Consider the following 15590-nt stretch of genomic DNA (forward strand, 5'->3'; position numbering starts at 1 on the left):
CATCGTCTCCAATCGTGCCAAAATAAAAAAATTCCTCTAAGAAAAAACAAGAATTAAAAGTCATACCTACCATTCTATGTAAGTTTACTCGAAAATTCATGTTGTCATCATGCAAAAATGCATTGGCATATTGATCCTAATAAAAATAAAAAACACAGATAAGAAGGGAATGAGAGCTATCTATAATCTATACTCTTATTAAAGTCCAAGGATTTACATGTCTTAAAAGAACTCCTTTCAAGGACCAGTTAGAGAGCTAATGGGAGAAGACTACAGCCTTTATGTCAAGCCCTACTTAAGCCATGAGGTTTCACTTAAGTGTAATTTCCCAGTAGGTCTCTAACTGGCCAAAAATCTCAAAGCAAATTACAAATAATAAAAATTAAGGCACAGGCACTTAAGACAAATGCTGAGAGGAATCTGTTTTCCTATTCTCTCTTCCTTCCCATCTGCCCAAGGAGCATAGGGACTGCAGGTTACATGTGCAGGCTACACATGAGGATCTGCGATTAATAAGAAAGGTCTGCACTCCACCGGGAACAGGCTTGGCATAGCAAGAGAAAACTGCTTACTCAGGCAGCATGGCAACAGGCAAGACCCCGTATATCCCTGGCTTTGCTGAAGACTGATGGAAAATCAAAAGACTCTCACCATGCATCAGTAATAAACATCCCTTGGCTCTTTCCCAACAACTTTTCTGAAGATCTGACATGCCTACAAACTCCAATTCCTAGGATCTGCTACAATTTGTGAAAAACAACTCCTTTAATTATTTTCTTAGTAAGATTTTTGAAAAGCAATTACACCAGGCCCACTGCTAATAAGCAGCTCTTCTACAGCTACTCCTAACCTGGTGAAAAGTAGGTTAGCTTTCCACAGCAAACATAAAAATGGAAAGACTGAGGGAGATCTCTGCTCCACGTGGACCACACCTTAACTATTTTTCTTGGGAGAGAAAAGATCCCAATAAGGAGTAAGCGAAGGAGGAGATTGAAACTACAAATTCAGCTCTAAATTGACTCAATTTCTGCCAGACCTCTGTTGCCAACAAGATATAAGGTGAATTCAGGCCTAATTAATTCAACCAAAAGTGACTCTTTCCAAAGCCGAAGTTGCAACTTCTCTTCTTTATTTACCCTCTGGTTCTTGTTCTTCATCGAACTACAATCAATCCAACTTTACTCAGTTTCCAATGCCCATCCCTTAGCTTTTCTCTCCACCTCTCCCCACAGAAACCTGAGCTCCTTTTTTCATTTTGCTAAATGCAAAAGATTCAACATAAATAGGTTTAAAGGGGCAGGACTGTTTTTTTCTGAAGAGGTGTAAGTCTCTTTAGAGTTCCAAACTCTTAAGAACTAGAATCTTCCAGTTCTCAATTATAGCAGTTATCATATGAATTCATTATGAAGTCATGCAGTAAATATTAATTGACCCTCTACTACGTGCCAGACGCTGAGAAAACATTTGCGAAGAAGACAAAGGACCTACTGGTGCTTACATTCCAGTGGAGGAGATAATATAAAGGAGGAAGATTTTCTCTCCCAAACTTTAGGTCCCTAAAAGTCAAGAGACAGGAACTGGAGAGAAGGGTAGAAAAGAGAGCATTCTGTAAGAGATCAGCTCATACCAGAAGGCTGGTGAGACCTACCTCTGCAATACATGTAAGGATAATCAGACAGAGTTTGCCACTGTGAAGCCGGTGCTCATCTGAAAAGAAAAAATAAATCGTTCTCTCTAAATCATCCAGACCATGTTTCTATAGAGAATAAAGATGTGTATCATCAAAAAGAACATTCACACTTTCTTTCCCCACAAAATTCATGAACGAAAATCAAGGTTTTACTAAAGTAATTCTTGCTTTTCTTCTAGACAAAAGAATTCCCCCATAAGATTTTTTTCTTAAGTGTTCTGGTAGTATGACAGACAGCTAAACATCTTCCTGGGAACCATTCAATTATTGTAACAGTCCTTAAAACTGTGGCCCAAATCAGGGCCATGCCCTTTGTTTCCATATCAGCCTTTTGCTTCTGGACAATCAGATCCATTCCTTTTCAAAGTCCACCTCATCCACTAGTCAAAGCACCACAATCCTTACTCATCTACCACAAAATCTAGAACATTTTTATAACTGTTCATAGCAAACTGGCAGCAGAACCAGAAAAAAATTAACTGGAAACTAGGCTCCAGCTCACGTTCTCCTTACAATGTGAACATTACTTACAACCAGGAAAGCTAGGAACTCTTGATCATTTTTTTTCCTGCCAAAGCTACTCACTCTACAAATATTTATTACCGACTATGTGGTAGGTTGGAGAAGGCAATGGCACCCCACTCCAGTATTCTTGCCTGGAAAATCCCATGGACGGAGAAGCCTGGTAGGCTGCAGTCCATGGGGTCACTACGAGTCGGACACGACTGAGCGACTTCTCTTTCACTTTTCACTTTCATGCATTGGAGAAGGAAATGGCAACCCACTCCAGTGTTCTTGCCTGGAGAATCCCAGGGACGGGGGAGCCTGGTGGGCTGCCATCTATGGGGTCGCACCGAGTCGGACACGACTGAAGCGACTTAGCAGCAGCAGCAGCATGTGGTAGGTAGGGCTTCCCTGGTGGCTCAGTGGTAAAGAATCCGCCTGTCAATGCAGGGGACGTGGGTTCCATCCCTGGCTCGGGAAGATTCCCTGGAGGAGGAAATGGCAACCCACTCCAGTATTCTTGCCTGGAAAATTTCATGGACAGAAGAGCTTGGAGGGCTACAGTCCATGAGAGTAACAAAGAGTCGGACATGACTGAGCATACACACATGTGGCAGGCACTATGCTAGGCAGTAGAGATATAGTACTGGACTAAAGAAAGGTCTGTGGCCTCCCAGAACTCACATTCTAGTTATTTAAAAAGAAAGCAAAATAAATAAATAAATAAAAAGAAAGCAACCTCAGTAACAGGGCTCTAAGCCCACACAAAGGACCCAGAAAGAGCTAACCCATCACTGCCAATTACCAGAACCATTATAACTTTTTTGCTTTTCAGGATGTTTGTGGGTGAGGTGGTGAAGTGGAAGTAAAAAGAGGGTTATACCAGCATATCCAAAACAGAAAAATGGCTTATGTTGTTTCAAATTAGCTTTGACAGGACCCAGACTAAAGTCCATTCTGGAGAGATTTATTAACAGATTACCGTGCTATGAAAGTTAGCTAACAGTACTCATCCTGACATTAACCTGTTACTTCCTCAAAGATGAAATCTATAAACCAAAACCTGACAGTTAGAAGGCATAAGGAGGGTCGTGGTCAAAGAAATACATTTACCTCTCCTTAGCGATAGGCGGCGCAAAAGAGTAATGACAATGATCCTATTTGACATTCCGGTAGCTTACAGCAGAGCGCCTAAGCAGCCAGAAAAGAAATGCCTTGCTGACGCAAAGCCAGATTTGTGAGACTTTTCTACCTACCCCTGGCCGCAGAGCTTCTCTGGTACTATCGTTCCCTTTCCCCAAATTTGTAAGACTCTTCTACCTACTCCTGGTCACAGAGTTTTCTGGCACTATCCTTCCCTTTCCCCAAAAACCTGATAAGCAACTCTTGCAGAAAAGCCTACAGCTATCTCTCCACTTTAAAAAAACTGTTCCTGATTACAAAAATAAGGCATATTTCATTATTATTCATTTTTAAAATTCATAAAAGCCCAAAAAAACAAGAACAATAAAAAATAAGTTTAATCATACCAAACATCATAAACGTTGGTCAATCAACTTTAGGCTATGTATGCAAAGATATATATTTTTAGTATTTTTATCTCTTGCCTATCTTAAAGATTGAGCAGATATTTCCTCAGGGTGACAATACCCAAGACAGAATAACTTCAGGGGAAAAAAACCGACTTTGAAAGCACAGCCAAAATCAAGGCGATAATAAACACAAAATTCTGAGTCATGGAGAGGAATAGCTGGGGAAGGGACACACAGGTAGCTTCAACAGCATTAAGTTTCTTAAGTTGACGGATAAGTTCATTTTATTATTATACTTTTTATCCTATGCTATTTATTATGCTTATTATAAATTTTATAATCTAATAGTAATAAATATTTTAAGTATTTTTATAGGCAGCAAATGATATATAATAAAGAAGACAAAATAGTACTGGAGGGAGGGGAAGGAGGAGCAGAGCCAAGAAAAAGTTGCTTCTATTGCCGCTAAAAACATAATGAGATCCTATTAGCCAGGTCAGGGTCTTAATCAACAGGAAGGGAGCTGGGCCAGTGAAGACACACAGGTATCATTTTGAAATTAACTCTTCATCATACTTAACCATATTTAGGCTGCCATATCCTACCATATTAAGGCTTCCTTTTAGCAAAGATCTAACCCAGCCAGAATTTACAGAAACAGCCTGAGACCACTCATGCTGCAATTAATCTACCCTCAATTTTGCCTTCTATTTATGTTATGGATGGCACAGTAACCAGTACAATGAGGATTATATAACCATTAAAGCTAAAAGTGAGTTTCAAGGGCCTCAATTCACTGTGTTATATCAAGCAAAGCTAGAAATCTATTTTCAGGGTCACATCTATGCAGTTTTTGGCTTTCTGTGGTTGTTGCAGTATTTCCAGAAAAAGGGAGAGGTTACAGATTTCCAAAAAGGAGAAGCAATGGCCTCAGGAAACACTGATGCATGTATAACAATGGGATTGTACTTAGTGCCACTTAAAAATAGTTAAAATGGTAAATTTTACATTATGTGTATTTTACAATAGATATATATACTAGAAATAAATAAAATTGTAAACACTCATATAGATCCAGTTAAAAAAGAAAAACTAGGCTTAAAAAAATAAAAACCTTGAGATATATACTGAACAGAATTTGCTGGGTTTCTTCCCAATTTCTTCTTCTAGCCCAACTATTCCACTACCCTACCACCAGTTAAAAGATCATAGAAAAATCATCAACAGAGGAAGAAGAGGAAAACTAGACAGAATAACATCAAGCTTTTCTAATACCTATTTCTCTCCCACTCCCATTCTGCATTTCACGGATGAGGACTAACACTTATATTTTAAGTGTTAAAAAACACAGTCCCTCTGAATCTCACCTCTTCCTACTGTACTCTGCACAACAGTCCTAATTCTCACTATGAGCTGATGTTTTCAGTTCTTGTCCTCAAAAGGGAATTCCCTGAAACATGCTAATTCCCTGACTTCCCATACATAAGAGTTTGCATCTACTTACCAAAATCTATTAAGAAGACTTGCTAGTTTTTGTAGAGATCAATTTATTTTCTCTGTTCTATTTTGGAGCACTCCCGCTCCAGCTCCAGGTTTTTCCAACACCATCTAATTGCCATCTGGCAGTGAGAAATTTTCCAGTAATCAGGACCATCACTTTGCAAGGAGGGCCCAATGGGTCATCTCGTCAAAGCTTACAAGTATTAATGCTGCTCCCTGATCAAGCTAAGCAGCTACCTACCACCTCCTGTTTCCTGAGCTCTCAAAAGAGAATGCCTTACCTTTGGTGTCTTGCATGACAATCGAGCTATACTTTAAGAAGGTTATCAGTAGATTACTGGTCTGTACATCTGCATCCAGTGGGAGTTCCACAGAACTTATAACTGGAATAGAACAGATAAAATGCATTCAGCCTGTAACATATTCCATTTAACACTTCTACCTATACAGACAACTTACCAGCAGGCAAAGAAATCACAAAAGAATCTTTCTCCAAAACAGAGGAAAGACTGAGTGCTTATCATAAGACTGTTATCTAGTCTTCCTAGGCCTCTAGAGCTCTTCCTACCCCCAAGATTAAGCCCAAAGTCTTTCTCTCCTATCTAAGAATGCCTGTCTAAAGGAAGAGTGCTTTTCTCCCAATGTTCTAAGAAGGGTATTTTGATTCCACTTTCTAGTTCCAAGCAAACCAAAAGGGTTCAAGGCCCTTCTAAAAAGCACTTTAATTTGTACCTAAGTGAAAGAGCTGTATTGAATATAAATGAGCCTTGCTTTAATGAGTCTACTGCTTAAAATAAATGACAATTCATTCCTAATATGGAAAAATCTTGCTCAGAGAATAAGCCTTTAGGCTGGAAATATGCAAGATGGAAGGGAAAAAAGACAGAAATACATTCAAATTTTACTTCTTAATCTCTTCCCCACAAAAGGGAACCTGAAGAAATACCAGACTGAAAACAGGTGGACATTACTGACTGAGAATAGAGTTTTATATACCTAGTTGCTTGCTGGAGAAACTGCCCCTGCTCACATTCTCTGTGCCACAGTAACAATGAACAACAAGGGACCAGACTAGGGCTGACCCACACAGGATAGCCTTAATACAGATCCCCAAGTTTCTAATATTTTACATGAGATTTAGACATCTTGTTAAGTACTTTTACACTGTCTAAGACATAATATACAAAAAAAGGAAACTCATGATTGCCTAGAAAAACTAGAGGATCTATAGTTTTCTGTTATATTTTCACCTATGAAATACTCAGCTGAGTCTGGGATATTATTCATAATATGTATTCTTAACCATAATGAATCCCTTTGAAGTTATTACTATGTATGCTGAGAACATTTATTAACAATGCAAAACATTTGCATATTATGGATCCATGATACATAGCAAGCACAGCAAAAAGCCTTATGAGAAGAAATTAGCATGCCCAACCCTTGGCTGTCTTCCCACAGTTCAGCCCCCAAGAACTAATAGAAGACAAATATGTTTTTATGTTGAAATACTAATATATCTTAAAATTCATGTTATGGATTAATGACTTGACACTATCATTTCAAACTACAGCCTATTCTGAAGCTCAGAGCCCATAATCCTTCCTTTGTCCAATACAAAGAGGCATTGATCTGGTTAAGTGGGGCTTTTTTCCCCCCAACTCAAATACAGAGATAACTAGAAAACTGTCTTACATAATACTTAGAAATATAGAAGTATATGTATTTTTAGTTTACAAGAAAATCCTCCCATGCCAAGGCTGAGTTGTCAAATGTCAAGTCTGAACTGAGAACAAACATTATAGCTAAACTGCTGACTTTTTAAAAATAATGGCAACAGTAACACACCTTTAAATATAACTAGGCCACTGAGTACCAGTTGTTTTAAAAACCAATTAAAAAACCAAAACTTGAGGATAGAGTTATAAGACTTAGGACCCCTACAAAAAGGAAATAAATTAGGAGAGAAGAAAAAGACAAAAAGACAAAATAGAAGCAATATCAATAGAATAAAATCCCTCACAAATTAAAATCTGCTTCCTAAGAGTTATTCCTTGATCGCTGGCTTCGTAATTCTTCCCAGCAGCCTTTGTCAAGGGAGACAGTCATTTGAAAGTGGACTGACTCCAATCTTCCCACTAGAAAAAGTAAAACCTCACTGGTTGTAAGTAAGCACAAATCAAGTTGCATAATCAAGTGTGTGGGTGGAAGTGTTCACAATGAACAGTTTGAAAGGCGGTTCTCTGAAGCAGCCAAACCCCAACATCACATGAAATCAGATATACAGATATAGACAGATATATATGTGTGTGTGTAGATATACCTATGCGAACCCAAATGTGTGCACATGCGCGTGCACATGCGCGCGCGCGCACACACACACACACTCACACACACACACACAAGCCTTTTGATATCCATGGTAACCAGGAAGGATTCATCGTTAAAGAAAAAAAAACAGTATTTCTGCTGGAATGTTATTTGGTGACCAGAATAAGCAGAGAACAAGCAGGCAATCCTACTACATGTTCCTTCTCATTAAGATACAGGTGTGCCCTGCTTTTCAAGCTCATTTTACAAAAGCCACTTTGTCTCCACAAAAAAAAACCTACCTTAGTACTTGTTTTCACTAATGCAAAGTCTAAAGACGGTTTTCACTTTTCAGAAAAAAGGCAGGGGGTTCCCTGGTGGTCCAGGGGGTAAGACTGTGCTCTCAATGCAGAGGGCCCAGGTTCAATTACTGGTCAGGGAACTAGATCCCATATGCACCAAATAAGAGTTCAAATGCTGCAACAAAGACCTGGTGGAGCCAAAATAAATAAATGTTTAAAAAAAAAAGAAAAAAAGGCAAAATGGAGAGGGGCAAAATAGGCATAGTGAATTAACAGGTACATACCATTATATACACTAAATAAGCTACAAAGATATATCACATATCACAGAGAATATAGCCTATATTTTATATATTTTATAGTAACTATTTGTTGTTACTCAATAGTGTCTGACTCTTTGTGACCCCATGGACTGTTGCCTATCCAGGCTCCTCTGCCCATGGGATTCTCTAGGCAAGATTACTGGAGTGGGTTGCCATTTTCTTCTCCAATATAAATGGAGTATAATCTTTAAAATTTGTGAACCACTATGCTGTATACCTGAAACTTATATTGTAAATCAACTATACAATTTTTTAATTAATTAAATTTTTTTAAAAAGACAAGTGAAGGAATTCCCTGAAGGTCCAGTGGTTAGGACTCTGGGCTTTCATAGCAGAGGGCCCAGGTTCAATCCCTGATTTGGAACTAAGATCTCACAAAGCCATGTGGCCAAAAAAAAAGACAAGTGATAACAAGAATTAGTAAGGATGTGGAGAAAGGGGAACTCTTATGTACTGCTAATAGGACTGTAAATCAGTGTAACCACTAAGGAAAACTGTATAAAGGTTCCTCAAAAAATTAAAAACAGAACTACCATATGATCCAGCAATCCTACTTGTAGGTATATATACAAAGGAAATGAAAATAGGATATCAAAGAGATATTTTCACTCCCATGTTCATTACAGCATTATTCACAGTAGCCAAGATACTACAAACACTATATGGCATCACTTACATGTGGAATCTTAAAAAAACAAGTCAAGCTCATAGAAAGAGAGAGTAGAAAAGTGGTTGTCAGGGGTTAGGGGATGGAGGAAATAGGGAGAGGTTGGTAAAAGGACACAAACTTTCAGATTAGCAAAATCTGAAGATCTAATGTAAAATATTAAAATGGTAACCATGTTGATAATACTATGTTGTATAACGAAATTTGCTAAGAGAGTAGAACTTAAAAGTTCTCATCCCCTACAAAAAAGAAAAAGAAAAATACATGAGGTAACGGATGGGTTAATAGATAGGGGGAATTTTCTCACAATGTATATGCATATCAACTCACCTCAATAAAGCTAAAAAAAATTTTTTTAAGTATACACATTCAACTTTATTTTCTCAAATTCAGGCAAAGAAAAGTAGAAAAAAAAAATCCTACCACCTATCAACAATTAGAAATGAAAGTAACAAGAAAAAAGAGTGATGGGGTGAGACGAAAGAAAGACAAAAGCAAAAAATGAAAACAGTGTTCAGCATTTGTTTTGCAGCAAGTTGTAACAGAAGCATTGGCATCCCCAGCAGTGAGAGTGATACCGCTCAATTCCTTCCCACAAACTACACGCAGCATGTAAGAATCAAGCCACCCAGTTCTGAACTGTGTCTGTGAGCATCTGTGCTTTATCTAAATTTACTCTGTGCATCCATTAGCAAGATGCAACCTAAGATATTTGCTTCTTTGCTTTATGCAATTACAGAAGGTTGTGTAGGAAAGCTCTGCTTTCAGAGAACAGGGGAAATCTGTATTTTGGAATTTGACTATCAATTGAAAACAGATCCAATTTGCTACCACAGACTTGAAAATCAGTGGCACCTCCCAGTAATACTTTTGTACTAATACTGCTTGTATTACCTTGAAATGCTAATGCCAGAGGTGTTATATCAAAGTTTAAAGGAGAAACAGCAGAGCAAAGATGGTCATGTCAAATATAGACAGTAGAGAGGCACAATTTTTTTACCCAAAATGAGTTCAACATTTGAGGCAAAACATCAAGTATTAATGAAGACTGTTTTTAGGTTAAGTTATTCCCTCAAGCACACTTAGCTGACATTAGAACCAATTCAGGTTGATACAAAGTTTATTGGGCAAAATTCTTAATTTCTTTTCTATTACCCTTTTCATAACTTCCAGTGATAAGATCTATACAGTAGAATGTTGTTGTTGTTATCTTTTAAAGAAGAGAAATCTTAAATACCCAGCAAATTCCCAATTATTACACACTTGTCATTTTCTAACTGGGTGTGCCTGGCAGACACATAACAGTGAGCAACTTCCAAGTTCACTTTCTCATTCATTTAGTCAACAAATATTTACTAAGCAGTAACCATGTCCGGCACTATGCTGGACATTTAATGGTGCACAAAACAGGCATGGTCCCAACCCTGATCCATGCAAGGTTCTTAGTGTCAACTCTCACTAATCTTAGGCAAAACTCATACTCCCCTGGCCTCAATTTCCTCATTTGTCAAATGATAACATGAGATGATTTTACCATTTTACATTTATTTCAGTGAGATATTCATAAAATATCTCATCTGAGCTTCACAAGTACCTCAGTTTGGCAAGACAGGTATCACTGATCTCTGAGGTCCCTTTTAAAATCCAGCATTTCCATGATTCTACAACCATTCCCTAAGGAGGACAAGCTGGAGTTTCGTAGCTTCTTATACAGAGGAAAGCATTTGACTATCTTTTCTTTAGAGTTTTACAAATCCTAAAGATAATTTCTTAAGCAAAAGAACCAACAATTATGCTTTTTGTCAGGGAAAGAAAAACAACAACAACTACACTCACCCCTAAAGATTCAAGATTGTATTAATCAAGAAAACAAAGGAGGTGATGGACTTACCATCAGAGGAGGGTGGCGTGGTCCCAAGTGGTGTGGCTGGGGTTGTTGGAGCAGGACTGACAGGGGTCGTCACCAAGCCCATTTCTGGATGACTCTGAAAGAGAACACAGATAAGGATAAGAAAAGAGAAGACTGTGGGTGTCCTCTGCTTAACCTTTCTGGTATTCCTGGCCTCATAAACAGGCAGAAAGCTCACTGAGGAGAGACAGCTTCTACATTTAGTTCCTATTTAGTACCTGATTACTGTTGATGCTTGCTAAACTCTAATAAGCTCTGCAGGCTAGTTTTCTTTAAGTAACTAAGTTTCCATTATGTAAGTTTACCTACAGAACCATATGAATAAAAAACTGGGGTAAACAAATACACAGAAATATTCCACACACAAAAAAGGGCACTTGCAGTCCTATCTGAATCTGAGAAGGGACTATTATCTGATCAACCCAAAACATATCTACAGACTATTCTGATGACCACATAAGTCAACTAGTAAGTGCAGGTGAGCCAATGCAATAACAGACACTATAAGAAGGGCTATGCAGAGGGCAGCCCTCCTTGTTCCACCAAAAACAAGAGTGTGTGGGGTGGGGAGTCAGAGACATGGGAGGAGACATCCACTAGGAACCAAAAGAGATGACTCCTCTTTCCCTTACCTTCCTTAGCCATCCTTGCCACATCAGCTCTTGAGAATCAGGCTTAGTGGTGGCTACTCCCTTCTCTTCCCCAATAGTTTTATCAGATTTTACCCTCCTCACTTTTTCCTTTAAAATCAATTACAGAATTTGGACAGCTAACAAGGAACATCATGAGAATCATGGATAAAGCCTCATGTGATCAGTAGTGAAAAATGAGAATTGCTAAACCAGCAAACCAGACCCCAAAACCAGCACAGCTTTTTGACCTTATTTTTTTTGTTGCTGAAACTCAGTGGCTCCCATACATAACGACCCTTTGAGAAAAAAGCATAAGCACACTTGCCCTTAAAAAAAAACTTCATACATAATTTAAACAGTCTGACTTTAAAAACACTTCATCAATTTTTAAAGACAGCTTTCATGGGCAGCACTTGAGTTCTCAGCCTATTTTAGTTCCTCCTGTACCAACAACTTAGGACATCCCTTAAGCAAGTGACCCAGTACTCAGGATTCTATGACTTCCTGCTTTCAATATTCGTTGACCTTTTTTTTTTTTTTGGTTAACAGCAAACCTTGTGCTGCACAGGATATTTTGTACTTTTCTTCTCTGGAAATAGATGAGATAATAACATAAGTGACGTGGCCTATTTTTTTCTCTGGTCGTAATTCCACAGAGGTTTAGGAAGCAGAAAGCCTGTTAAAAAAAATCTGTATGGGCAGATAATACTAAGGGATTTCCAGTGAGCAAAATGAAATAATCTCAACTCATTTGGGTTAGCAGAATCAGTCAACTGGTCAAGACCATTAACTTGGCATGTTACCAGTTCCATTTTAGCACCAGATGGAGACATAGATATTTGAGGAGAGCATGAAGCAAAGGCAACTGATGCAACTCTTTAGTTACTAACTATGGCTCACCAATGCAAAGTAGGGTTTACATGAGCACACCCAGATAGGCTTTTCAATGGAGTGAATCTGTATGAAAGTCAGGGAGAAAAAAAACTGAAGTTTTTAATATAACCAACCTGGGCTAACACTGTGATAAAGTTGCGATTTAAATGAACAGCTTCATAAAGTGCCAGAAGGATGGCCTCGTTGGTTCTAAAGAAAAAGAGAGCAAATTGGAGTCTCTTATAATGAAGAAGGTAAAAGAGTATAATCATCAAGATAAGATTTCACCCCTACTCCTCATTATAAATCCGTTTGAGTTTCTAATGCTCCATTATTTCCTTTTTGGGCTTATATAAAGGAAATACAGTCAGCACTTTAATTCCTTAGATCTGTTCTTACCTACTTCATTATTTCCCCTTTTCACTTTTTCACCCCAATCCAGTTAAGTCCTTAACTGCCTCAGACACCAAGTCCTCTTTATTTCCTTTCAGAGATAGCTGGGAACAGTTTTACAGCTTTTTAGAGCTCAATACATGCAAGTCCCATTATTATTTAAAACTCAAGAAACATTTGACAATCATCAAAAAAGTTTGAATCTGCAGAGATAAAGTTTCACACTTTCATATCCAGTAAGAGAGTCCACACTGAAGTTCAAGTCACCGCACAAGTTCATCAGGCACTTACTGTACTGAGATTTTCTCATGGGCATCTGCTATGAACATGCTGCCCACCTGTGGAAGAAAAGGGGAATCGCAGAGTTATAGCAGGGAAATGTGAGAGGAGCTCTGGGCCCTACAAAGCCTTTAATCAGTGAAAAAAATAAGCTGCAGCATGAGGGAACCCTGGCCCACCAGTCACACACAACAAAACCAGCTCACTTTGAAGATCTTAAAAGAATCTTAAGTAATGAAACTCTCCTAAACTTTCTTTGCTTAAAGGGACTTAAAAAAAAAAACCCAGTACTTTTGTCCAGGTCTATGTGTTAGTTCAGTAACCACTGACAGCAAGTAAATGATAACTTAAACATCCTCATCACTTTGCCTCTGTCCTGGAAGCTGCTTATCTGAAACAAACTAACTCACAAAGAGCATTACAGAAAGCAGGCTGTTTATCCAGCACAGAGTCGTCTTGGGGGAATATCTGGGTTTCAGATAAGAACTATTAAATCAGTGGTCAGCAACCTTTTTAGCATCAGGGACTAGTTTCGTGGAAGACAATTTTTCCATAGACCAGGGGATGGGGGGATGATTTCAGGATGATTCAAGTGCCTTACATTTATTGTGCACATTTCTATTATTATTGTATCAGCTCCACCTCAGATCATTAGGCATTAGATCCCAGAAGCTGGGGACCCCTGGTCTAAATGAAACCTACTATACATCTTTCCAGAGAAGGCAATGGCAAGCCACTCCAGTAGCCTTGCCTAGAAAATCCCATGGATGGAGAGGAGCCTGGTAGGCTGCAGTCCATGGGGTCGCTACGAGTCAGACGCGACTGAGTGACTTCACTTTCACTTTTCACTTTCACACAATGGAGAAGGCAATGGCAACCCACTGCAGTGTTCTTGCCTGGAGAATCCCAGGGACGGCAGAGCCTGGTGGGCTGCTGTCTATGGGGTCGCACAGAGTCGGACACGACTGAAACGACTTAGCAGCAGCATACATCTTTCACATCATGAAATCTTTTGTTTGTGTCCTAGGCAGGGCAGTTGACTGAACAAATGGAATAGGTTGCCCTGATATATGGGATATCAGAGGCAGAGATAGATGCCCATCCTTCTAACACTGCCTTTTCCACCTATTTATTGATGCCCAAATCCATGCAGCCGGAGCTCCATTTATTTGGTACAAAACTTTTTCTTCTTGGCTAAAAGGCAAAGGTCCCTGGAAGCAATAGGATTATATCTAATGCATCTAATCAAATACTGATACAGCCCTCACACTGTTTCAACATCTGAGGGACTACCCATTTGTGCTTCAGAATTAAAGAGCTTATCGTGTCCTTTCCTTGATAGTAGGTTCTGAGAATGAAAAAGGCAGAGGGGAAAAGTTGCCTTTTGAGGGGTGGGAATGGGGCAGGGCCTGTTGTTCCTTACAATGAACTCAAAATCTGTTTTGCCCTAGGGCTGATTACTTGAATACTAATACCCAAGAACCAGACTTTCTGAATCTGTCTAAATTCTGAGACCTTAGATTTACCTCTTAAAAATTAGTCCCAGATTATCTGGCCTAAAATGCCTACCATGCTAAGGTTGAGATACCCTGCTCAAGAGTCTTGCAAACTGAATCAGTAATTTTCCCAAACTGTGGGCCCCTCAGCCCAGATCCTAAACCTTTAGATGAGTAGCTCGGATCACTGCACCAATCCCTCAACTCCAGGACAAATGATGATGGGGTCACAGCAAACAGCCAAGGATAGCTTATGGTTGGACTCAGACCTAAACCCTCTATGCTGTGTTCCATACCTGTCCTCAAACAGAGCCAACTGTCTTTTTTTTTTTTTTTCTGGTTCTTTTTTTTCAGAGCCAGTTCTTCAGGAAGCAGAAGTCTGGCTTAATATGAACCTTTCTCTTTTTTTGTAGCCTTAAAAAAATTGAATTAATTTGAAAAAAAAAAAAAAAAAAAAAAAAACAGCCCCAGAGAAATCAGAGCTCTTCTTTGCCCTGCCTAACTTGGGTTTGGAAATCACTAGAAGAGATACAGCTCTCCAAAAAATCTGCTATGAGCAGCCTCTCTCCCCTCATGATGCCATTATCTCAAATATCTAAACTTCTGAGTCCAGACTTGTCTACCCCTATAGATCTCATATATTTTTGAGCAGGGGAGTGGGAAAAAAAAAAAGACAAGTAGGACTTACCATATTTGTTAAAGCAGAGAAAAAACCGCTCTGGTGTTCTTCTTCCTTGTCTTTATACTGCCTGAACAAAAATAACTAAATTCAACTTTAGTGTTATTTATCACATATGTCTTTGTCCTTGGCATACTAGGTAATCAGGGCAGCTCACTGGCAGAATTCACTGACTCCAGAAAACAAAAACGTTCTAACAACCGAGCCTCTGCAGTTTGCCTTGCAAGCTAAGAGGCACCCATCTGCTCTTGAGGTAGCGTACACCAAAATGCCCAGCTACTTCAGGAGAGACTTAGAAAGCAAGCTGCAAAAGTGTGAAATGCTCTAACATATGGCTGATCCAGTTATTTCCCAAATAGACTATTACTTGAAAAGTGTGACAGTAAAATTAAGGCTGTAACAGTGAAAATCTTGTTTGTTTTTGAAGGAAAAGGAGGGGAATCTGTGAGCTCAACTATTTGTGGAGATGGGGACAGATTTGAAATTCCAACACCCAATTGT

General features: G+C 38.9%; 1 protein-coding gene across 4 annotated transcripts in view; it reads right to left on the reverse strand.

Annotated features, from left to right (window-relative positions):
• The window catches only part of ARMH3 (armadillo like helical domain containing 3), a 172901-nt gene that overhangs the window by 129658 nt on the left and 27653 nt on the right, over window positions 1-15590 (reverse strand). For all 4 annotated transcript variants that reach the window (XM_006053135.3, XM_044935204.1, XM_044935205.1 and 1 more), the window contains exons 11-17: window positions 15099-15159; window positions 12927-12973; window positions 12377-12452; window positions 10720-10813; window positions 5508-5609; window positions 1649-1707; window positions 71-136 (exon numbers count right to left, since the gene is read on the reverse strand). In XM_006053135.3, the coding sequence (XP_006053197.1) occupies window positions 71-136; window positions 1649-1707; window positions 5508-5609; window positions 10720-10813; window positions 12377-12452; window positions 12927-12973; window positions 15099-15159 (505 nt within the window). The remainder of the gene's footprint in view (window positions 1-70; window positions 137-1648; window positions 1708-5507; window positions 5610-10719; window positions 10814-12376; window positions 12453-12926; window positions 12974-15098; window positions 15160-15590) is intronic.

This window comes from Bubalus bubalis, chromosome 23 (genome assembly GCF_019923935.1).
Source record: "Bubalus bubalis isolate 160015118507 breed Murrah chromosome 23, NDDB_SH_1, whole genome shotgun sequence".
Taxonomy (NCBI): domain Eukaryota; kingdom Metazoa; phylum Chordata; class Mammalia; order Artiodactyla; family Bovidae; genus Bubalus; species Bubalus bubalis.